The 24,586-nt window shown below is 40.8% G+C and overlaps 2 protein-coding genes across 3 annotated transcripts; both read left to right on the top strand.

Moving 5' to 3' along the window:
• Positions 1 to 3,265: 3,265 nt before the first annotated feature.
• Positions 3,266 to 21,461, top strand: LOC134624600 (zinc finger protein 3-like). Of its 2 annotated transcripts, none has more exons than XM_063469600.1 (4): positions 3,266 to 3,419; positions 5,939 to 6,358; positions 6,457 to 6,708; positions 18,387 to 21,461. In XM_063469600.1, the coding sequence occupies exons 1-4, from the start codon at positions 3,362 to 3,364 to the stop codon at positions 19,490 to 19,492; spliced, it is 1,836 nt and encodes a 611-aa protein (XP_063325670.1). In that variant the 5' UTR covers positions 3,266 to 3,361; the 3' UTR covers positions 19,493 to 21,461. The 2 variants fall into 2 exon arrangements, with proteins under 2 accessions (XP_063325670.1, XP_063325671.1); XM_063469601.1 differs by having other exon boundaries at positions 6,457 to 6,704; positions 18,387 to 18,659.
• Positions 9,605 to 11,682, top strand: LOC135932719 (piggyBac transposable element-derived protein 3-like). Its single transcript, XM_065470310.1, has 2 exons — positions 9,605 to 10,472; positions 10,570 to 11,682. Exons 1-2 carry the CDS (start codon positions 10,143 to 10,145, stop codon positions 11,680 to 11,682), a joined length of 1,443 nt encoding a protein of 480 aa, XP_065326382.1. The 5' UTR covers positions 9,605 to 10,142.
• Positions 21,462 to 24,586: the final 3,125 nt, after the last annotated feature.

The raw sequence follows: 24,586 nt of genomic DNA, 5'->3' as shown, positions 1-24,586 counted from the left end.
ATGTCTAAAGAACAAGTAAGAACCTAAGAGCTGCAACCTAACAGAAAATAAATGATCAAGAGAGAACACCACAGTACAAGAAAACCTAACATACATTACCCAAAGAAATAACTCAGCTTAGCAAACTATTACACCCCAAAACAGAACAGTCCAAAACATAAACCCTGGGTCACTGATCCAGGGCCATGACACCCTATCATATCTTAAAGATCTCACAATTCTATATTATCCTGACAGAGTAGTTCACTCTCAGACTGTGGGCTTACTTTTGGTTCCTAGAGTATATAAAAGTAGAATGGGATTACTCTACTCTTTATTTGCATATTATTAATCGAAAGACTTCATTTATGTTGTACAAAATCTATACTGTAATTTAGACAGATGTGATTATTATAAATGAGGATATATTTTATTATTCCAATCAAGAAGCAGTTAAATTAAAAGTTTTAGTTTGGACTACAAAGGAACTGAATCTACTGCCAATACAAATAACGAAAGAAACCAGTACAACTACATTATAGCGGTACACTTGGAATCTCTGGAATGTGGCTTTAACTTACTTACCTATAGTAGCATGTATACACAAAGATATTATCATAGCTAGTACTGTACTTTACTGTACTTTGTCTAATGGCAGCATACCTGTGAAATTCCATTGTCACAGAGGATATACCTCAGGATGTTACAGGCAGCTGCTGTCCTCTGTTTACTGGGACTGTACCAGAGATTCCTTACTCAATATAGCTGAAAGCTATCATTAAACAATTATTAGCCTTGAATTCACTTCTCCTGACTTCCAATATTCCTAATTACTATACAGTCTTCTTCTGTATCTAAACTTAAATTTAGTAGTTGTTTTTTTCTACATGTGCATATGAAAGAAAGACGCAACAGTTTCAAAATAATTACACAGTAAATGTCAAAAAATCACAACAGTAATCACAGGCTGTATTATGCAGAGTTTCTATCATTTTTAATTTGCCTCTCATGTGAAGCATTTTTGATCCTTGGGGATCCTAGCAGCTGGAAATACAAACCCCTCCACCACGATAAGGTAAAAATTCACAGAGGGGTACTTACATTTATGAATGAAGGATTAGGAATAGATTGTGAAGACATTCAAAGGGGAAACACGGTCCTGGTGTGAGTCAATATTGTTAATAAAGCCAAGCAAGCCATTTTCAATACACAATTTATAATTTAGCTTTGTTTTGTTTTTTTACATATCACCACATGAGCACATTTCTGAAACAAATAACAAAAATCTTCCCAATATGAAGTACATAATGAATGAGCAGTTTCAAGAATTAAAATATGTGAAATAAATTTTTATTGAGTAGTATCTAGGCATTATTTTAAATAATAGACTTTATTTCTTAAAATAAATGCATTCAGAAGACCCCAAATTACTTTCTTCTTCAAGCCACTGATATGGAGAGGCCAGCATCAGGGTTAGAAGTAACATCCCTTTGGAATAAAGACCTGGTATTTTTATTTTTAATTTCACTTAACATTTTTTATTCATCACTCCTCATTTTTATTTCCCACAGCAACATGAATCTAAGAAAATGGAATTTTAGAATATTAGTTTTTAATACTTAAGACAAATACTCGTGTATCAGCAGTGACTACGACTTGTATTCAGTCTGGAAAAATGAGTTGCTGTTTTTTTAAGTTTTAATACAGGAAACATACTGAAGAAACATGGGAGAGAAAATATGGAATTTCACCATGCTTAGAGCTTTTCTGCTGTGGATTTAAAAAAAAACAACCCTCCTGTAGGCGTAGTAACTACCTAATGCCTCAGTTTAACTGAATGAATGAGTAAAATGCATTTTAGCTTGTTAATGTTACTACTTCTGGGTTGAAAGTTCACCAGGAAACTGATGTTCCAGGTGTTTATTGGTCCTGTAAACATTAAAAAAAAAAAATCAGTTTATGATCATAACATGTTTGAATAGCTGTAAACAGTCATCTATGTCACTAGTATGTGCCCTCCACTACCTTCATGTAGACCATTTAAGATTTACATGAGGACATTTTTTAAATGACTCACTAATAGACTTAAACTGACCAGACACAATACAGCCAGTCCAAGTTCAAAACTAGAGCCACGTGAGTCTTATTAAAACCTAAAAACATGTTTTAACATCAGCACAGTAAAACACAGTCGATGGTAAAAAGGAATTCCTGAATTTTGACCACTCACTCCTCACAGCATGCTCCAAATATTTTGGTTGCCTTTGCACTCACTTTTGTTTCTGTTGTTTCTGTTTGAAATTCATGTTGAGCTCAGTGAGCTTCATTTGACTTCATACGTGAAGACAAATTAAGCTCATTGATCAAATGAGCCAAGGGAGACACCTGGTGGACACATACAGTCAGAAAGTGCGTAGGGGAGACAAACAGCTGGAAATACTTGTTAGAAAGGATCGTCGAACTTCAAGAAAATAAAACAGCACACACTCTAACACTACTTTATTTGCACTCAAGGAGAAATATGAAGAGATCAGTTTGAAAGTAAAATTGGCCCTAACTGGTGGAGAGTATTTTGGCTGGTTTATTCCCAGTTGACGAACTTGGGGAAAGTTCAGTATATTAACACTCTATAAAATTATTTGTTTTTCGTAGACTATTTTTTGATGTCGCTTAGCCTCTGGTCTGAGATTACCCAGCATCCACCAGCTTCTCCATCACAGTGATAACACAGAAAAAAAAATCATATAAGTCTGTTGCCTGCTATAATTTGTCCTCTATTGCTGTTTGAACTCTGTCATTGATAGCCTGTTATCTCTCTCTGTAGAATGTGGTCTTGCACCATACAAATATACAGACAGCAGCTCTTTGGGACTACTCATCATTCAGTCGCATTATATAGGTCAGAGCTTAACATTTATTGTTATATTTCAAAATGAATTATCTTCATTTTAAAATATTCCTCATCATACCGCAAATTCTAGTCATCAGACATCAGTAAGTGTACATCATTGGACTGTATAAAATAATCTAGGATACATGTAGGAATGTGAGACAAATTTAGAATAAGTGTACATGTACGGTTATCCCACTGACACCGGGAGGAGAAAAATACTTGGCTTCATTTATAAAAAGAAGAGGATCCATGAAAAATAAATAAATAAACACAGGTGCACTCGTGTAACCGGAGATGACACAACTCTTACAGTTCAACGAATCTGCGTGCGTTTGCTGAGTCACGTGACCACACGACAGCAAATCACAGCAGAGCAGGGGACTATGGGGAGGAGCGAAGTATGGCTCCGGAAACATGGCTGATGTGTGATGAATCAGGACCAACGGACAGACAAATCACGCAGGTACTGATCAGAGCATCAAGAAGAGGATGGTCCAGTATGAGGAGGAGATCAACCGGAAACCCGACAGAAACTCACACATCATAGGTATGGACATGTTTTTAACTCTGTTCTCTTTAAGCTCAGATTCTTCGATGTTTGATTGATTGGTGATAAATCTGAAAGATTATCAGCTTCTCCAGGATTTCTCTAAGCTGATGTTAGCTGAGAGCAGGAAGCTGTTATTTTGGTGATGAATTCAGAGGAGCAAACGTTGATAGTTCAGGAAAAGCACACACACTCTTACACACCAACTGTTTATTCCATTTATTCTCCATGGGAGCCTCAAAGTGAACACACACACAGTGACAGACTCTCCAAAGCATCAGAACAAAAGCTGTCCACATTACAAATACTGCTGTAATTAATGTCCTTACATCTGCAGCAAAAGCTAGCAGAGAAAATTAGTTTTATCGACTGGTTAAACAGAGAGATCGAGCTGGAAGGGGTGTGCCACAAGATAGGGTGGGTCAGGATAGAGATGGAAATACAAATAAGTAAACAGTGTGATGAGAATATTAAAAGAATGAGGAACTGATGAATGCAGAGAATGACAGAGGAAGAACAGATGGGGCACAGTTAGTGAATCGGGACGTGCAGAGGAATAGTAAGGCGTAAGTACTACAGAGGGATAAACTGATGATCAGTACCATAGAACTGGGAAAGAGCTGCTGAAGCTGGGTAAAGGTGAGAGTTGATGACTACATGCTGAGATAGAGAAAGAGCTCTACTGCAGTGTTTGCTTTGAGAGCATTAAAGATGGTCAGGAATTACACTGTGCCATATCAGAAAGCATATGATGCATATGAAACACATGATGTTTTGCTTTCTTGGGGGTTGTTGAAGCAGCTACCTTGTTACTAATAGGCCATTTGAAGAAGACACGTAACTCTTGCTTGTTTTGTTGTTGTGCACATGTAACATAAGCTGAAATGCAGTAAGCAGTGAATATCCTGTTTTCACTGTGGTTTCACTTGTAGAGCTCGTTGTCTCTTAGCTAGAAGGTTTGTGGTTTAATTCCTGGCTCCCCTAGTCTGCATGTGGTATCCTTGGACATGGTGCTGAATCCTGGGCTGTCCCTTATGCATCCATTGTATTGTGAATGTGTGAATTTCAGGAAGTGTTTAGGTTTAGAAATTAATGTGTGTGTATGAGTGAATGAGACCTGTTCTAGAAAAGCACTATATAAGTACAATCTGTTTAAGAAAAACAAAAAATATCTGAGTGCCATTCAAGTGAGCGGCAACACAACTCGTATCTTTGTTTAATAATGCAAATGATAGTTTCAATAGAAAGGCTTTCTTAACATAAGCTGACAAAAGCAACAATGGCAGTGAGAGATAGGACTCACTTTAAGTGAAAAAAATGATTTTCCATTCATTTTCTTCACTGACATTTCAGAAAAATCCTTAGAAAGAGTCTTGAAAGTCTTGAATGAAGTGGTTCAGCTAAAAGATGAATGACTCAAAAAAAAAAGCAAAATGCAAAAAAATTAAAAACTGCAAAGATACAAGGCTGTGTACATAATCACAATAATACTGCTTTCATTACTGTAGTGTTGTCTAATTATAGGTTTGGTTACATTTTGTAATGTCTTCTGTATGTCTGTGTTTCTACAGCCTATATAGTCTATAAACTTGTGGTACACGTGCATTGATTACTTTGGCCCGTTCTGATTTCCAAGTTTCCAGATTTTTGCTAAGTTTGAATTTCTTTCTAAGAGCTTTAATTGACAGCATTTACAAACAAAAGTAAACTTTTCTTCAATACAAAATATGTTTTCATCACAAAATTATTAAAGTCCACAATTGTAATTTTGGAAAGAGTTACAAATAATTAACTGAAAATGAGTTTCTGTATACCCACCTTTACCTGACATATGCTTTCTTAGCAAACAAAAGTAGGTGTAGTACATTTACAGAACAAACAAATGTCAGATACATGCTGGTGTCATTACAGGTATTCTTATAAATCCAACATCCAGCCTTTTCTCTTTTCCCCTTATTTCTATTATTTCACTCCTAACTGTTTTGAGGTTTTGATTACACTGAGGCTGCTAGCTTATGGTTGGCTCTGAGCTCTGGAAACTTTAGCTTTAGCCACTTTTCTTTTGTTAGCATTTTTTTATTTTTCCATGTTTAAGTGTCTGATCAGGTTTGTTGTTGCTGCTTCTTTGTTGCTCCTTGCTTTTGAGAATTGCACATTTAAGATCTGAAACTTTGAACTTGATTTTTTCAAATATGGAAATAAATTCATGCATTTTCTGCATCATCAATACCTGAAAATTTCTGCATCATTGATACCTTTAAATTACACCCCAAACTACTGCAGTATCTCATGGCACCTGAGCGTGCCACAGGGGGCACCTCAGCTGATGAAAGCATTGTATATTCATACATTTTATTTGACACGATCAACACCTCACTGCACACCACTCATGTTGCAGTCTGTGGTTGCCGTCTCTCCAATACCTAAAACTTTTTTCAGGTTTTAACACATGCTTTTGTAAAAATAGTTTTGTGTAATCACAGTAATGACCATTTCCTTCTTTTTATTTGTTCCTCAAGACCTCCCACAACAAAATGACTGTGAGGAGGATGGTCTGGATGAGCAGCAGGAGAGGAACTCCAGTCTGGATCAGGAGGACCCAGAGCCTCCACAGATTAAAGAGGAACAGGAGGAATTCTGCAGCAGTCAGGAGGGAGAGCAGCTTGGACTGAAACAGGAGAATGATACCTTCATGGTGATGTCTGCTTATGAGGAAAGTGAAGAAAGCCAGCATGTGGACTCAGGATCAACTAGAAATGCAGAGCTGAAGAACAGGAGACGTTACAGAAAGAGAAGTTGCAATAAGAGAGTAGACAACACTGCTGTGTCAATGAGTCAGAGTCAAACTGGCACAAGGAAAAAATCTTTTCAATGTGACGTCTGTGGAAAAACCTTTCGCAAAAAATATAACTTTACTAAACACCAGAGAGTTCACACAGGTGAGAAACTCTATCCTTGTAGGACCCATGGTAAACAGTTTTTGTGTGTTTTTATATTATAAGATTAATAACCCTTTTGTGGTTCTTTGTTCCTCAAGACCTCGAACATGAGGAAGAGGAGGGTCTGTATGAGCAGCAGGTCTTTAACCAGGAGAAGAACTCCAGTCTGGACCAGGAGGACCCAGAGCCTCCACAGATTAAAGAGGAACAGGAAGAACTGTGCAGCAGTCAGGAGGGAGAGCAGCTTGGACTGAAGCAGGAGGCTGAAGGCATTATTGTCTGGACTGGGGAAGAGCGACTCAGACTGCTAAAGACCATCTGGAAACCTGAGATAAAGTTGCAAAGAGTAGGTATGTAAAATTGTGATGGACTTACTAACAATGAATATGAGTAATGTAGGATCCTAACCAGAGCTCAAAGTTACATTTAGTTTTAGAAGCACAGGAATTAAAGGTCAAACTGCAATAAGCAGCATGAATGCATCTTTTTCTACATCCATTCATGCATCCATTCATCTTCTTCCGCTCATCCGGGGCCGGATCAATGAGGCAGCAGTCTAAGCAGAGAAGCCCAGACCTCCCTCTCCCCAGCCACCTCCTCTAGCTTGACCGGAGGAACACCAAGGCGTTTCTAGGCCAGCCACGAGATTTAATCCCTCCAGTGTGTCCTGGGACATGCCCTCCTGGGACATGCCCTCCTGGGACATGCCCTCCTGAGATATGCCCTCCTGGGACATGCCCAGAGCACCTCACCCAGGAGGAGCCCAGGAGGCATCCTTGTTAGATGCCTGAACCACCTCAACTGGCTCCTTGGAGCTGCGGCTCTACTCTGAGCTCCTCCCGGATGGCCGAACTCCTCATCCTATCTCTAAGGGAGAAGAAAACCACCCTTTGGAGGAAGCCCATTTCTGCCACTTGTATCTGCAATCTTGTTCTTCCGGGCATAGCTCGGAGGCCCACAGCTCATGATCATAGGTGAGGGTAGGGACGTAGATCCATCGGTAAGTTGACAGCTTTGCTTTTACACTCAACTTTCTCTTCACCACGATGGAACGGTACAGCGTCTGCATCACTGCAGCCACAGCACTAGTCCGTCTGTCGATCTACCATTCACTTCTCCCGTCACTCATGAACAAGGCACCAATTCAATTCGGTGTTATTTATATAGCGCCAAATCACAACAACCGTTACCTCTGGGCGCTTTATATTGTACAGTAGATTGTACAATAATACATACAGAGAAAAACCCAACAATCATATGACCCCCTATGAGCAAGCACTTTGGCGACAGTGGGAAGGAAAAACTCCCTTTTAACAGGAAGAAACCTCTGGCAGAACCAGGCTTAGGGAGGGGCGGCCATCTGCTGCGAGCAGTTGGGGTGAGAGAAGGAAGACAGGATGAAAGACATGTTGTGGAAGAGAGACGGAGATTAACACTAGAATTACTGAGCCTTTTTTTCCTGGTGCAAGTCCCTACCACTACATTTACTAGCCCTGCGCAACTTTGCGTAAATTCCCCTGAACCTAACACCTCGTAGCACCCTGCTGAGATTTTCACAGGCCTTCAGCTCCATTGTTCTCCTGCTTTTGTTGTGCAAACACACCCTCCCCCAAACCCCAACCATGAGAGATTCAGGTCTTTCCTTCCAATCATTTTAAGACTCTACAACAAGTACCTGCAGCCTACAACATACCATGGTAGTTTATATGTGCAGTATTTTTCATACGCAATATTAGTTCTTGTCAATCGCTGTCACTACATTGTGTGCCTGTCCATAAAGATATATACACAGTGTTGTACATATAATTATATACCCACTCTGTACATAATATACATACAGTCTATTTATACATACATACATACATACATACATACATACACACATACATAATACACACACACCAATATTTTTCAATACACGTGTCCATATTTATGTTTCCAGATTGTTTGTATAGTGCACTTTCTATACTGTGCTCTTGGTACAGTTTTTATTTTTATTATTATTTTTGCTGCGTTTGTCTTGCACTGTCCACTTTTCTGCAATGACAATGCAGATTTTCCACCTGTGGGACTAATAAAGACAGATTAGCTGCGTTTGTGTTTGTGTTTGTGCAACATTTGCATTTGTTTACTCTGAGTCACGAATTTCTGACACAGGTAAACCTGCTGCGATTCCTGTTGCAGCTGTCTTGCACCTGGCACTGCCTGGCACGAGACACTTCTAAGCACTGAAGTGGAGAATAGTTCTCGCTATGTAGTGTCTTTTGCAAGTTGAGGAAGTTCTCGCCGGACTTTATTCACCGTGCCCAGTAACGTTGTTTTGCACTGCATGAAGACATATTTGGTCTCCAAGTCCGTGGCCATCCAGAACTTGATCTCAAATTTGTCTGGCTTGGTTGCGATATACTGTGTGAATGGACAACGAACCTTGGTAGGGAACAGCTGTTCATCTATGGTCATGTGTTCTCCTGGAGTGAAACTCTTAGCACAGTTCTCGTTGAAGCGTGTCCAGATGTCGGAGATTGCTGCAAATTTGTCTGTTTTCACCCGTTCTGCCCGCGTGTCCCTGTCATCAAATCGAAGGTGTTGCATAATTGAAATGAATCTATCTCGGGGAATTGTCTCTTTGATTACTGGCACCAGAAATCTTTCTGACCAGCAATCCACAATGGCACCAACAGGACACATGATTGCTCTTACAAACAGAATTGAAATGAATGCCATCAGTTCATGAACTGACAAATTCCAGTCCGGCTCTGTTCTGCGGGCTTGATTGACCGTACAATCCCTGATGGGGAGTAATTAAAACAATTAGAGAATGGTAAATATACATGAAGCTCACTGTAAATGGGTTTATATAAATATCATATGTACTATGGCAATTACAAACCTTAGCAGACTCTGTGGGTCCAGCTTGCGCAGTGAAGCACGAGCGATTTGCTACTGCACTGGGCATTCCAATGTCCTCCTCAACCCACACAGTGCCGTCTTTTGCAGTGTGGCAAAAGAACTGAGGGACAGAATTTATTTTTTATGTTTTTTGTTTTTTAATTTTTGCTATTTTTACATGAACAGGCAGAGGAGAGAACATGCAAAGCTGGAGAGATCACATATGCCACTCATGTCATTGTATTAGCAACTATTGATTCTGTTTTCACACAATTTTTTAATAAATTAAACAGACTTGTTTTTCCATATATTGTGAATGTGTGTCTTTCATATTTGCAGGTCAGTCAATGTGTGGGATATTTTGTATAGATACAGCAGGCATTTTTGAGGGTTGTAACACAGATTTTTCTCTTGCCTTGGATCGGAGCTACTCTGAGTGAACAAATGCAAATGTGCCAGGCCTCAAGGATAATGGGTGGTTTGCACAACAAAAGCAGGAGGAGAATCGAGCTGACGACCTGTGAAAATTTCAACAGGGGTGATTAACACCTCGGGACTTCCACCAGAAAATAAAAAAGTCAGTAATTCTAGGAGGTCTTAGGTTCAGAGGATTTACGCAAATTTGCGCAGGGCTAATAAATCTAGTAGTAGGGACTTGCACCAGGAAAAAAAAGGCTCAGTAATTCTAGTGTTAACACCCCGCTGAGATTTTCACAGGCTTTCAGCTCCATTGTTCTCCTGCTTTTGTTGGAGAACACACCCTCCCCCAACCAGGAGAGATTTGTGTATGTGTAGGAGTGGCATTGCTTGACTACAGCACAGTGCTGTGCATAAAAGCAGACCGACCAGGAGAGAGAATCATTTCTTCTTCGCATTTCTGAGAACGCACATCAGGATGGCCTCCGTATCACTGCCACGCAGGAAGAACCTCTCCATGCAACAGACTTTGGCCTTGCTTCAGGAAATGGACGAAGCGGATTCTGATGGAGGAGGGGTTTCATTTGTCCAGCAGGCCACTGATGCCTCCTCAGAAGAATCTGAAAAGGAGACGGAACAAGAACCCAACATGCCTCCACGGAAGAGGCCCCGTGGTACTGGGAAGCCCAGCCAGAGCCACACGGCAAAAGACGGCACTGTGTGGGTTGAGGAGGACATTGGAATGCCCAGTGCAGAAGCAAATCGCTCGTGCTTCACTGCGCAAGCTGGACCCACAGAGTTTGCTAAGGTTTGTCACTGCCATATTACATATGATATTTATATAAACCCATTTAGAGTGAGGTTCATGTAAATTTACCATTCTCTATTTGTTTATCTTCCGACAGCGTAAAATTACAAGTGTGCTCCAAAGCTTCCTTTGCCTGTTAGACGTGGGAATGCTGCACACCATCAGGGATTGTACGGTCAATCAAGCCCGCAGAACAGAGCCGGACTGGAATTTGTCAGTTCATGAACTGATGGCATTCATTTCAATTCTGTTTGTAAGAGCAATCATGTGTCCTGTTGGTGCCATTGTGGATTGCTGGTCAGAAAGATTTCTGGTGCCAGTAATCAAAGAGACAATGCCCCGAGATAGATTTATTTCAATTATGCAACACCTTCGATTTGATGACAAGGACACGCGGGCAGAACGGGTGAAAACAGACAAATTTGCGGCGATCTCCGACATCTGGACACGCTTCAACGAGAACTGTGCTAAGAGTTTCACTCCAGGAGAACACATGACCATAGATGAACAGCTGTTCCCTACCAAGGTTCGTTGTCCATTCACACAGTATATCGCAACCAAGCCAGACAAATTTGGGATCAAGTTCTGGATGGCCACGGACTTGGAGACCAAATATGTCTGCAGTGCATCTCCTTACTTGGGAATAGACCCCAGTCGTCAGAAGGGAGAGAGGCTGGCAGAGAACGTGGTCATGAAACTGATGGAGCCGTTTTTGGATGATGGGAGAAATGTCACAACGGACAATTTCTTTACTTCACTGTCGCACAGACTGCTGCAGCACAAAACAACGTTACTGGGCACGGTGAATAAAGTCCGGCGTGAACTTCCTCAACTTGCACGGATGTATTCCGTAAGAGCAGCAACACGCAGGTGGCCAGTAGCAGTTTTCTACAATATGCTGGACCTGGCGGCGGGGAATGCCTACATTTTGTACAAGGCATGTACAGGGTGGAGAGGCAAAAGAAGATTGTTTCTGAGTCTTCTAGCTCAGGAACTTCGTTGCCGATTCATGCAGCACAAGGAAATATTCGCACAGGCCGCTGGAGCTGCTGCAGCTGCTGTGCCAGGGACTGGAAAGATAACGCAGTGCCAGGTGCAAGAGAGCTGCAACAGGAATCGCAGCAGGTTTACCTGTGCAACATGTCACAAATTCACCTGTGCCAAATGCAGGGATGATGAACACTGGGTCTGCAAACGCTGTAAAGTTTGAAACACTTTGAAATAAAACAGACTTGTGTATCAGTATACTTTGAATGTGTGTCTTTTGTATCGATATGGCATGAATTTCTGAAGGCTGTAACACAGAGGTTTGGCCTGCCTTGGATCTGAGTAAACAAATGCCAATGTTGCACACACACACACACACACACACACACACACACACACACACACACACACACACACACACACACACAACAAATCTGCATTTATTAGTCCCACAAGTGGAAAATGCAAGAAATAAGCAGCAAAAATAAAAACTATACAAAGAGCACAGTATAGAAAGTGCACTATACAAACAATCTGGAAACATAAATATGGACACGTGTATTGAAAAATATTGGTGTGTGTGTGTGTAACTAGACTATGTGTATATATGTTTATGAACAGGCATGCAATGTAGTGACAAGGATTGACAAGAACTAATATTGCATATGAGCAGTGGCGGTCCTAGCCTGTTTGGCGCCCTGGGCGAACACTCCCTCTGCCCCCCCCCCCCCCCCCCCACACACACACACACACACACACAGACAAAACATATTAATATGTATGACTCAATGCAGAGAGGTCTATTAACACATAGTGAGTGAGAAAGGTGACTGAAAAGGAAAAACTCAATGCATCATGGGAATCCCCCGGCAGCCTACGTCTATTGCAGCATAACTAAGGGAGGATTCAGGGTCACCTGGTCCAGCCCTAACTATATGCTTTACCAAAAAGGAAAGTTTTAAGCCTAATCTTAAAAGTAGAGATAGTGTCTGTCTCCCGAATCCAAACTGGAAGCTGGTTCCACAGAAGAGGGGCCTGAAAACTGAAGGCTCTCCCTCCCATTCTACTTTTAAATACTCTAGGAACAACAAGTAGGCCTGCAGTGCGAGAGCGAAGTGCTCTAATAGGGTGATATGGTACTACAAGGTCATTAAGATAAGATGGGGCCTGATTATTTAAGACCTTCTATGTGAGGAGCAGGATTTTGAATTCAATTCTGGATTTAACAGGAAGCCAATGAAGGGAAGCCAAAACAGGAGAAATATGCTCTCTCTTTTGAGTCCCTGTCAGGACTCTTGCTGCAGCATTTTGGATTAACTGAAGGCTTTTCAGGGAGTTTTTTGGACATCCTGATAATAATGAATTACAGTAGTCCAGCCTGGAAGTAATAAATGCATGAACTAGTTTTTCAGCGTCACTCTGAGACAGGATATTTCTAACTTTAGAGATGTTGCGCAAATGGAAGAAAGCAGTCTTACATATTTGTTTAATATGTGCGTTGAAGGACATGTCCTGGTCAAAAATGACTCCAAGGTTCCTCACAGCATTACTGGAGGCCAAGGTAATGCCATCCAGAGTAAGAATCTGGTTAGATACCATATTTCTAAGATTTTCAGGGCAGAGTACAATAACCTCAGTTTTATCTGAATTAAGAAGCAGAAAGTTAGCGGCCATCCAGGTCTTTATGTCTTTAAGACATTCCTGCAGTTTAACTAATTGGTGTGTGTTATCTGGCTTTAAGGATAGATAGAGTTGGGTGTCATCTGCATAGCAATGAAAATGTATGCTATGTCTTCTGGTGATGCTGCCTAGGGGAAGCATGTATAATGTAAACAGAATTGGTCCTAGCACTGAACCCTGTGGAACTCCATAATTAACCTTAGTGTGTGAAGAGGACTCTTCATTTACATGTACAAATTGGAGTCTATTAGATAGATATGATACAAACCACTGCAGTGCAGTACCTGTAATACCTACAGCATGTTCTAATCACTCTAATAGAATATTATGGTCTAGCAGGACAAGCACAGAGAGGAGTCCACTGTCAGAGACCATAAGATTGTTAGGGTAAATTGTTAAATGTTGTCATTGTTGTACTTAAATTTGTAAGCCTTGTTTCAAACTGTCTGATCAAAGACATTCTTCTGTTTCTATCCTCCTACCTAGATGTAGAATGATGGAGGAGGTTATAGTGTTTAACTGCAGATATTGCATGTAAGGTTCTGGGTGTCCTTTTTTAGTGAGGAATGTTTACTTCCTGCCATTTATAGGCTCACCTGTGTTTGTGTATGGTGGACCGTTAAAGGCGTTAAGCCATATACAGGGGTAAGGGGAGATGACTCTTTTGTGATCAGCATGAAGTCTCTCTCACACAATCGCACTCATTCACATGCATGCACACACACACACAGTGCTTTTACAATGGGTGGTGCTTGTGTTCACACAATAAAAGGCTGCAAGCGGATGGGGTCGGAGTCGTCTGAGGTTGGGTGCAGTGTTGCTGCTCTGAGATTCTGACCAGGCTCAGACCCAACAAAGATCATTTGTAACCTTCACTAAAGCTGTTTCTGTGCTGTGATAAGCTCTGAAACCTGACTGAAACTCTTCAAATAAGCCATTCCTCTGCAGATGATCTGTTAGCTGTTTGACAACTACTCTTTCAAGGATTTTTGATATGAAAGAAAAGTTGGAGTTTGGCCTATAATTAGCTAAGACAGCTGGGTCTAGAGATGGCTTTTTGAGTAAACGTTTAACTACAGCCACCTTGAAGGCCTGTGGTACATAGCCGATTATTGGTTTGGAGGAAGTAATTACTGAAGTTAACTCAGAAAGATCAATTGGAGAAAAAGACTAAATGAATATCAATTGTAATAATGGTTAAAATTTTATCTGTGAGGAAATTCATGAAGTCATTACTAGTTAACGTTAAAGGAATGGTTGCCTCAGCGGTGCTCTGACTTTTTGTCAGCCTGGCTACGGTGCTGAAGGGAAGATACTAGATACTTAAACTCCTCCACTTGGCTCAGGAACTTGTCCCTGACCCAGTGTGGGCACTTCATGCTTTTCCAGCTGAGGACCATGGCCTCACATATGGAGGTGCTGATTCTGATTCCCACCGCTTCACACTCAGCTGCGAACCATTCCAGTGCGAGCTGGAGGGCATCACCAGATGAAGCCAACAGAACCACATCATCTGTGAAAAGCGATGATGGCATTCTGAGACCACCGAAGTGAAAGCCTTCTACCACTTGGCTACACCTAGAAATTCTGTCCATAAAAATTATAAAGAGAATCTGTGACAACAGGCAGCCCTGGGAGCAGTAAATACTTTTTGACATCTAAAATGAAGATAACACTGTTAATCTTTTTTTTCCTTTATGCTTTATGCTTTGTAAAAACAACTAAAGTGTGTTGCTTATGAGATACATGAAGTGCTACAGAGAAAATTAAATTTTATTTATGTAATGAACACATTTTGAACTCTTAAAAAATATAACAAAAAGGAAAGACACCTAGTTGAAGGTCTCTTTTAAATGAATTAAAAAGCTGAACTTAAATTATTCATATAGCAAACAAAAACTGTAGTGAGCAATCATCCTTATATCACCTTTGGGATTTCGCAGCCTGTAGCGGAGCCTTGACCTGACTTTTAAAAATAATTGGAAAAAAGCACTATGCTGCTAAAAAATGAAAAATAAATATTTTGCAATTTATCTGCATAAATATTTATTTTACGTGGTTAATGTGTGTGGCAGGGCGTGGTCTGCAGTGCTGCTGCAGGGGAGGCGGACACACCTGAGCGGCATTTGCAATCAAGCCTCGCTGGCTTAAAGTGTGTGCTCTCTCTGCTGTTGTGTTGGTGTGTCGGGCTGTGAGCTGTAAAACTACAGCTGGCTGTGTGGGTACAGCAACCATGTGTGAAAAGTGGTCAATAAAGAAAAAAAAGCATGTTCATGCAAACATCATCGGGTCTGCCGTGGTATGTTGACAATGGGACTTCTGCTCCCGACCCTCTGCAAAATACACTTCAGTTAAATACTACGGCTCCATGTGTTTTTTTTCCAAACCACATGGAGCCACAGTACAAGGACTAAAGAGCCGCATGCGGCTCCGGAGCCACAGGTTGCCAACCCCTGCCCTAGCGGACCTATCCCCGACTACCAAAACTAGTGATTGGGACATGGAAAGTCACCTCTCTAGTGGGACAGGAGCCTATGTTAGGTTGAGAGGTACTGAGTAGATATAGTTGGGCTTACCTCAGTGCACGGCTTTGGCTTTTGAACTTGTCTGCTGGAGAGGGGCTGGACTCTGTCTCAGTCTGGCGTTGCCCTTGGTGAGAGGCGGTGGACTGGGGTGGGTATCCTAATATCCCCTCCGCTTGCTGCCTGTACACTGGGGATTCTCCAGTTGGACAAGACGGATTGTTCCCTACGCCTTCAGGTTTGGGGAACAAGTCCTGACTGTTGTCTGTGCTTATGTGCTGAATGATGGTTCAGTATACCCAGCCTTCTTGGAGTTCCTGGGTGGGGTGCTTAAGGGTGTTCACCTGGGGACTCTGTTGTCCTCCTGGGAGACTTCAACAGTTATGTGGGCAACAACAGTGAGACCTGGAGGGGTATGACTGGAAGGAACAGCCTCCTGGATCTGAACCCGAGCTGTGTTTTGTTATTGGACTTCTATGCAAACCACAGTTTGTCCATAATGAACACCATGTTCAAGAATAAGGGTGTCTATAAGTGTACGTGGCACCAGGACACCTTAGGCCACAGGTCGATAATCGATTTTATTATCGTATAACCAAACCTAAGGTCATATGTTCTGGAGACCAGAAGAGAGGGGCTGAGTTGTCAACTGATCACCACCTGATCAGTTGGATCAGGTGGTGGGGGATGTTGGACAAACTTGGCACACCTAAACTTATAGTGAGGGCGCGCTGGGAATTCCTGATAGAGGCCCTGGTCCGGGAGATCTCCAACGCACACGTCCAGCAGAGCTTCAACAGCATTCTGAGGGAGACTGGGGACATTGAGTCCAAATGGACCATGTTCAGTACCTCCATTGCTGAAGCCACTGCACTGAGCTGTGGCCACAAGGCACAAGGTGCGTGTTGTTGTGGTAACCCCCGAACCAAATGGTGGACACCAGAGGTGAAGGGAGCCACCAAGCTAAAGAAGGAGTCCTGTCGGGCATTGTTAGCCTGTAGGACTTTGGAAGCAGTTGATAGGTACCGATAGGCCAAGCAGAAAGCGGCCCAGGCAGTGGCGGAAGCTCTACCTGCAGTGTGTATAGTGTGAGTAAAGCACTGCTGATCTCATGGACCACATGAGCTAACTGTTATTTACTAGCAATTGCTAACACCATTGACCAATGAAACAGAGGCAAATAATCTAATTTCTAAGTGGCTTTGGTTTTCTGTCAATGAAGACATCAAATTAACATCCAGCTTTTTTCAGAGTAAAAAAATACAATGTTCTTCATGGTGTGAATCACCAGACACTCCAAAATATGATACTATCACAATACGACACTCATGATTTGATATAGTAAAATTTTGCATTTTGCGATATACTGAGTATACTGAGTATATTGTGATCATCTTTTTTCAGCTGCAAATTATGGCCCTTGGAGTTAAATTTTGTCAGCTTGTTTTATTCAATAAGGCAATGCTAACTGAATTTTGTTCTGCAAAATGAGCACACCAACACTGTCACTAAAACCTCCCGTAAATGGTGCCATAAGTCTGAGTCAGTCTGGTATCAGTCTGCAGCTGAATGAGGTCAAGTTGGAAATTACATCCAGTCTGTTTCTGATAATACAACAATTAACTGTGATAAATCCTCAAAAATCCCATATCTGGTGCTGTCTACATTGACGGCAGTGTTGGTCAAGTTACTTGAAAAAAGTAATCAGTTACTAATTACTGATTACTTCCCCCAAAAAGTAATCCCGTTACTTTACTGATTACTTATTTTCAAAAGTAATTAATTACTTAGTTACTTAGTTACTTTTTAAAAACACGATTTACAACCTGAATAGGTGATAAAGCGATAGATCTTTCAGCCCAATTCTACTTTTTCTGCATAATCCATCATACAAAATGTAATCAAATGGAAACGTCTCTTTTTAAAACTTTAAATTTTAAATCTTTTAACTTTATGGATCAAGCAAAAACGTAATTATATGCAACATTCTCTGACTGGAAGAAATTTGTTTAACATTTAAACCTATTTTCTGCACATTCCAGCACATAAAATAAAATATTTTTTTGTATTTACATTCACTCTTTCAAATAGATGAAAGTAAAACACAGCAGAAAATAAATAAAATCAAAGACTAGCGGTCCTGTTGCTCTATTTTCACCTATAAAGCAGGAGTGGGTTAGGCAGAGGTTTACCCTGGTGCAGGTGTGCCGCGGCGGTCATTTGAAGAATCCGCGAGTTTCTCTGTGAATTTCCCATTACGTCGTAGCGCACTCGCTGCTTGCTTGGAAGTTTAGGGGTTTTTTTCGCTGTAAAAAGAAGTTTTCTTCCCACGCACAACGGACACTAATGTTTTTGTCACTTTTTATGGAATCAAACTCAAAATAAGGTCAGTACTTCCATGCTTTAAACACTGCATGCTATACTCTCTCCCGCACTCGATATATTATGATCTGCACACAGCTGTTGTCACGAACGTCGCACTCGCTTACGTCACTGTCATGAGACATTCTCGCAAAAAATCACGGTTTTAGTAACGCAGTAACGCAGCGTTCCTACGTGAAAGTAACGGTAATCTAATTACCGTTTTTGCAATAGTAATCCCTTACATTACTCGTTATTTGAAAAAAGTAATCAGATTACAGTAACGCGTTACTGCCCATCTCTGATTGACGGTAATTCATATTTCACATATGTTGTCTTTTCTTTTCTTCATTTGTCTCTCCAGACCTCCACCAGCAACATGTCTTTAAGGACAAGAAGGTTCTCACATCCCAGCAGGTCCTTAATCAGGAGAGGAACTACAGTCTGGGCCGGGAGGACCCAGAGCTTCCACAGATTAAAGAGGAACAGGAGGAACTCTGCAGCAGGCAGGAGGGAGAGCAGCTTGGACTGAAGCAGGAGGCTTATACTTCATTCATGGTGACTCCGACTTATGAGGAAAGTGACCACAGTGAACCAGAACCAAACAGTAAGCAACTCCTTTTTCACAGCTCACCTGAAGAAGAGAGCCAAGATCAGGAAGAAAGCCAGCATGTGGACTCAATATCTACTAAAAATGCAGAGCTAAAGGAGAGGAGACATTACAGAAAGAGAAGTTACAATAAGAGAGTAGACAACACTGCTGTGTCAGGGAGTCAAAGTAAAACTGACGTAATAAAAAAGTCTTTAAAGTGTGACACCTGTGGAAAAACCTTTCGCAAAAAAAACCACCTGACGACACATCTGCGAATTCACACAGGTGAGAAACCATATTCTTGCAGCACGTGTGGGAAGAGTTTCAGTCTGAACTCAACATTGAAAACCCACACAAGACTTCACACTGGTGAGAGGCCATATGCTTGTATCACCTGTGGGAAAAGATTTATTCACAAATCAGATTTGGAACGTCATGTAAGAACACACACAGGTGAGAAGCCGTATTCATGTGGCACTTGTGGGAGAGAATTCCGTCTGAACTCAACATTGAAAACTCATATAAGAGTTCACACTGGTGAGAAACCGTATTCCTGTAGCACTTGTGGAAAACAGTTTACTGAGAAATCATCATTAAGAACACATATAAGAATTCACACAGGTGAGAAGCCACGTTGTTGTAGTATCTGTGGGAAAAGATTTTCTGACATCTCGGGAGTGATAAAACACATGAGATTTCACACAGGCGAGAAACCACATCCTTGTAGCACATGTGGGAAAAGATTCAGTCAGAAATCAGATATGGCCCGTCATGAACGAATTCACACAGGTGACAAACCGCATGGTTGCAACATTTGTGGGAAAATATTCATTCAGAGGACCAGCTTAAAGAAGCACATGAGAATTCACACACGTTAAACTTTCAGACTTTCAAAATGTGGGACAGCTGTGTGTGAGCTCACACTGAGCAGAAATTAATCACTGCAATGCTTGAATGAAAAGATGATCCATTTTAAAGTCAGTATTTTCTGTGCAGAATAGTGAAGAACTCACCATTGTTTCTTAAGCCTTTTCCCCTCGTTCCTATAATTGTATCAGGCAAACTCTGGTCTTACATTTCATGAAGGTTAACATTCTGCATGCTCGTGGCCTGTTGGTTCATTGTTTATTTTATTTATTATGTGTTCTTAAAGTATTATTGCAGGGTCTACCTTGCAGTATAAAGCGCCTTGAGGTGACTGTTGTTGTGATTTGGCGCTCTATAAATCAAAATCGAATTGAATTATGGTTCAAGTAAAGATTTTATTCAAAATCTTTTGAGTGTTTTTTTCCCTGAGGTGTAATCTCTAATATAATCTCTATGTAAGCAGCATGACAGAGGGTTCTGCTTTATTTGTCTTTTTGTCATGACACATCTGTGGAGGAATGGAGATGCTTAGGTGAGAAAGCAGTGGACTTTTTGACAGTGTTGGGGAGTAACGGAATACATGTAACACCGTCACGTATTTAAAATACAGAATATGAGTAACTGTATTCCGTTACAGTTACCGTTTAAAAAGGTGGTATTCAGAATACAGTTACTTTGTTGAAAAAATCGGATTACACGGCGGTCTTTTCCTGTTTCATATGTTAGGCTATGCCCTCTCTATTTTTGGTAATTCCACTCTGGTGGAAACTAGGGGTGGGTTTTGATAATTGATTTATCGATTAAAATCGATTCTGGCTTAGATAACGTGATATCGATTCATTAAAATCCTGAATCGATTTTTTAATATAAATTTATTTTGCCCAAAACGCCAGAATCTCAGGTTAAACTTCACTAAATTTCAACAAACACCAAACATCTAGAACAGTAAATGAGAGCAGGTACACGGATTCTACACAAAAACGTAAACACAAAGCGCGGACCCACGGATCAGAATCAGTGAGATGTCGCCTTTCTCACCCGTCGGCACGGGCACAGTCGGGGCTGAAAGTCGACAGCTCGCTGACAGCTCGCGGACAGCTCGCGGACAAAGCGGTCCGCGCTTTGTGTTCATGCCCTTTTTGCGCTGATTCTAAAGCTGTTAGTTTTATCTCTCTCCAAACAATATTGACTGAACCAGCAGCAAAAGAAGATCCAAACTACGCTTCACATAAAGATCGTCATGGATTCCCTCTTACTTTTGCTGTTTTGCTTCTACCACGATAAAATCGCACTTCATGCACAGCTCTCTCTCTCGCTCTCTCTCTCTCTCTCTCTCTCTCTCTCGCTCAGTATACTTCAAGAACAGTTTCCCATCTAAAAATCTGTTTTCTGCATTATTCGCTTGCTTGTTACGCACAAGTCTACCATTGTTTATAGCGCTGTCGGCCGCTGGTTTTTTTTCCCCTTTTATTTACTTCTGAAAAGAAAACCTAATTCATGCCATTCAATAGGCTTCTGAACAAATTTAAACTTTTTAAAATTATGCAAAATGCAAAACGCTTAGCCGTGTCTCTAATAAAACCTCTGTAACTTCAGAGGTAATGTTCATATGTTGATTAATGATTTTCTTTCATTTTTGATGTACAGCAGAATATTTTTATAAAATCCCAGGCCAGGAAAATCACATTCATGTTTTTCTGTGTTTTATCTTCAGCTACTTTGACACAAAGGCATCTGCTGTGATGCTCACACCTTTGACAAAGTCTTGCGAGTGTCAGCTTCCTTTTTATTGTTACAAAAATATGTAAATGTACTGATCTGAATTATAATATTTCTGACTGTCTGAGGCAAAATTTCCCAGATTCGAATCGAATCAAATCGTGAATCGAATCGATTTGGGACCTTGTGAATCGGAATCGAATCGATTCTAGAAATCAGTGACGATACCCAGCCCTAGTGGAAACCCAAACAAAACATTAACAGGCTATATATATATATATATATATATATATATATATATATACAGTCAGGTCCATAAATATTGGGACATCGACACAATTCTAACATTTTTGGCTCTATACACAACCACAATGGATTCCAAATGAAACGAACAAGATGTGCTTTAACTGCAGAGTGTCAGCTTTTATTTGAGGGTATTTACATCCAAATCAGGTGAACAGTATAGGAATTACGACAGTTTGTATATGTGCCTCCCACTTCTTAAGGGACCAAAAGTAATGGGACAATTGGCTTCTCAGCTGTTCCATGGCCAGGTGTGTGTTATTCCCTCATTACCCCAATTACAATGAACAAATAAAAGGTCCAGAGTTCATTTCAAGTGTGCTGTTTGCTTTTTGAACCTGTTGCTGTCAACTGCCAGGATGAGATCCAAAGAGCTGTCACTACCAGTGAAGCAAGCCATCATTAGGCTGAAAAAACAAAACAAACCCATCAGAGAGATTGCAAAAACATCAGGCGTGGCCAAAACAACTGTTTAGAACATTCCCAAAAAGAAGGAACGCACTGGTGAACTCAGCAACACCAAAAGACTAGGAAGACCACGGAACACAACTGTGGTGGATGACCAAAGAATCCTTTCCCTGGTGAAGAAAACACCCTTCACAACAGTTGGCCAGATCAAGAACACTCTCTAGGAGGCAGGTGTATGTGCGTCAGAGTCAACAATCAAGAGGAGACTCCACCAGTGTGAATACAGAGGGTTCACCACAAGATGTAAACCTTTGGTGAGCCCCAAAAACAGGCAGGCCAGATTAGAGTTTGCCAAACAACATCTGAAAAAGCCGTCGCAGTTCTGGAACAACATCCTATGGACAGATGAGACCAACATCAACTTGTACCAGAGTGATGGGAAGAGAAGAGTATGGAGAAGGAAAGGAACTGCTCATGATCCTAAGCATACCACCTCATCAGTGAAGCATTGGGGTGGAAGTGTCATGGCGTGGGCATGTATGGCTGCCAGTGGAACTGGTTCTCTTGTATTTATTGATGATGTGACTGCTGACAAAAGCAGCACAATGAATTCTGAAGTGTTTCGGGCAATATTATCTGCTCATATTCAGACAAATGCTTCAAAACTCATTGGACGGCGCTTCACAGTGCAGGTGGACAACAACCCAAAGCATACTGCAAAAGCAACCAAAGAGTTTTTGAAGGGAAAGAAGTGGACTGTTTTGCAATGGCCAAGTCAATCACCTGACCTGAATCCGATTGAGCATGTATTTCACTTGCTGAAGACAAAACTGAAGGGAAAATACCCCAAGAACAAGCAGGAACTGAAGACTGTTGCAGTAGAGGCCTGGCAGAGCATCACCAGGGATGAAACCCGGCGTCTGGTGATGTCTATGTGTTCCAGACTTCAGGCTGTGATTGACTGTAAAGGATTTGCAACCAAGTATTAAAAAATGAATGTTTGATTTATAGTTCTTATTCTGTCCCATTACTTTTGGTCCCTCAAGAAGTGGGAGGCACATTTGCAAACTGTTGTAATTCCTACACCGTTCACCTGATTTGGATGTAAATACCCTCAAATAAAAGCTGACACTCTGCAGTTAAAGCATGTCTTGTTCGTTTCATTTGGAATCCATTGTGGTGGTGTATAGAGCCAAAAATGTTAGAATTGTGTCGATGTCCCAATATTTATGGACCTGACTGTATATATATATATATATATATATATATATATATATATATATAGATAGATATATATATACGTTTTCATGAGTTATGTATGCCAAAATCATCAATATTAAAACAATGAAAGGCTTGAACTACTTCAGTTGTGTGTAATGAATCTAAAATATATGAAAGTCTAATGTTTATCAGTACATTACAGAAAATAATGAACTTTATCACAATATGCTAATTTTTTGAAAAGGACCTGTATATATGCACTGACTGCCTCCCTGCCACTACATTTGGTTAAAGTGCCCTCTGGATTATTACTCACCCAGACCCTTCACACTCCCCTCCTCCCACACCGTCTCCACCTGCAACACTGACATTGTATACCTCACCTGGGACCCTGTCCCTTCCTCCAGGATCTTTTCATGGACTTTTGCATCTTGCAATAGCTCATAGTTTAAGTGTCTTGTATCTAGGATTGCCTCATAGTTCATAGCCTTCAGATTACTTGCAAGATCATTCATTGTTCGTTCATTTAATCATTCATTCACTGTTGTCAAATTGCATCACTGTAAATAAAGCACTGTATCAGTTTTGCCTCCGTCTGTGTCTGCACTTGAGTCGACATACCCAGTCTGGCCTTTTCAGCCGTAACAGCTATATGCAATAAAATCCCAATATAAATTGGGCAAGAAACATATCTACTTATTTTTTCTTTTTATCAGCCTCAGTAACTTTGACACAGCAAGCGCTGCTTCAATATTTAGACCAGTGGGGGAAAGATATATGAGGCTATGAAACTTGGAAACTACAATGAAGACAAGGTAAGGCAAGGCAAGGCAAGTTTATTTATATAGCACAATTCAACAACAAGGTGATTCAAAGTGCTTTACAGAGACATTAAAAACAAAAACAAATAAAAAGCATGATTTAAAATTGATTAAGACAAGCAAACAAACAAACAAACAAACAAACAAACAAAACAGTATTTAAAATCAAAAATCAAACAGTAGATAAAATCAGAACAGTAGATAAAGTCAGTAGTTAAAATGTAAGTTTTGAAATTTAAGCTTAAAAGTGTGGATTTGGTGCTTTATTCAAAAGCAGCTGAGAATAGGTGAGTCTTCAACCTGGATTTAAATAAACTGAGTGTTTCAGCTGATCTGAGGCTTTCTGGGAGTTTGTTCCAGATATATGGAGCATAAAAGCTGAATGCAGCTTCTCCGTGTTTGGTTCTGACTCTGGGAACTGATAAAAAACCGGATCCAGATGACCTGAGGGATCTGGAAGGTTCATACTGGGTCAGGAGGTCACTGATGTATTTTGGTCCTAAACCATTCAGAGCTTTATAGACCAGCATCAGAACTTTAAAGTCTATCCTCTGACGGACAGGCAGCCAGTGTAAAGACCTCAGAGCTGGACTGATGTGGTCCACTTTTTTGGTCTTAGTGAGGACTCTAGCA

Source organism: Pelmatolapia mariae, linkage group LG3_W (genome assembly GCF_036321145.2).
Source record: "Pelmatolapia mariae isolate MD_Pm_ZW linkage group LG3_W, Pm_UMD_F_2, whole genome shotgun sequence".
Taxonomy (NCBI): domain Eukaryota; kingdom Metazoa; phylum Chordata; class Actinopteri; order Cichliformes; family Cichlidae; genus Pelmatolapia; species Pelmatolapia mariae.
This window is presented reverse-complemented; position numbering and strand designations above follow the sequence as displayed.

Bases quoted from the DNA above. Each gene is read 5' to 3' on its own strand.
- LOC135932719 (XM_065470310.1), top strand. From the start codon at position 10,143: ATGGCCTCCGTATCACTGCCACGCAGGAAGAACCTCTCCATGCAACAG. The intron at 10,473-10,569 runs GTTTGTCACTGC...ATCTTCCGACAG, and splicing joins GACCCACAGAGTTTGCTAAG to CGTAAAATTACAAGTGTGCT.
- LOC134624600 (XM_063469600.1), top strand. From the start codon at position 3,362: ATGGTCCAGTATGAGGAGGAGATCAACCGGAAACCCGACAGAAACTCA. The intron at 3,420-5,938 runs GTATGGACATGT...TTGTTCCTCAAG, and splicing joins CAGAAACTCACACATCATAG to ACCTCCCACAACAAAATGAC. The intron at 6,359-6,456 runs GTGAGAAACTCT...TTGTTCCTCAAG, and splicing joins ACACCAGAGAGTTCACACAG to ACCTCGAACATGAGGAAGAG.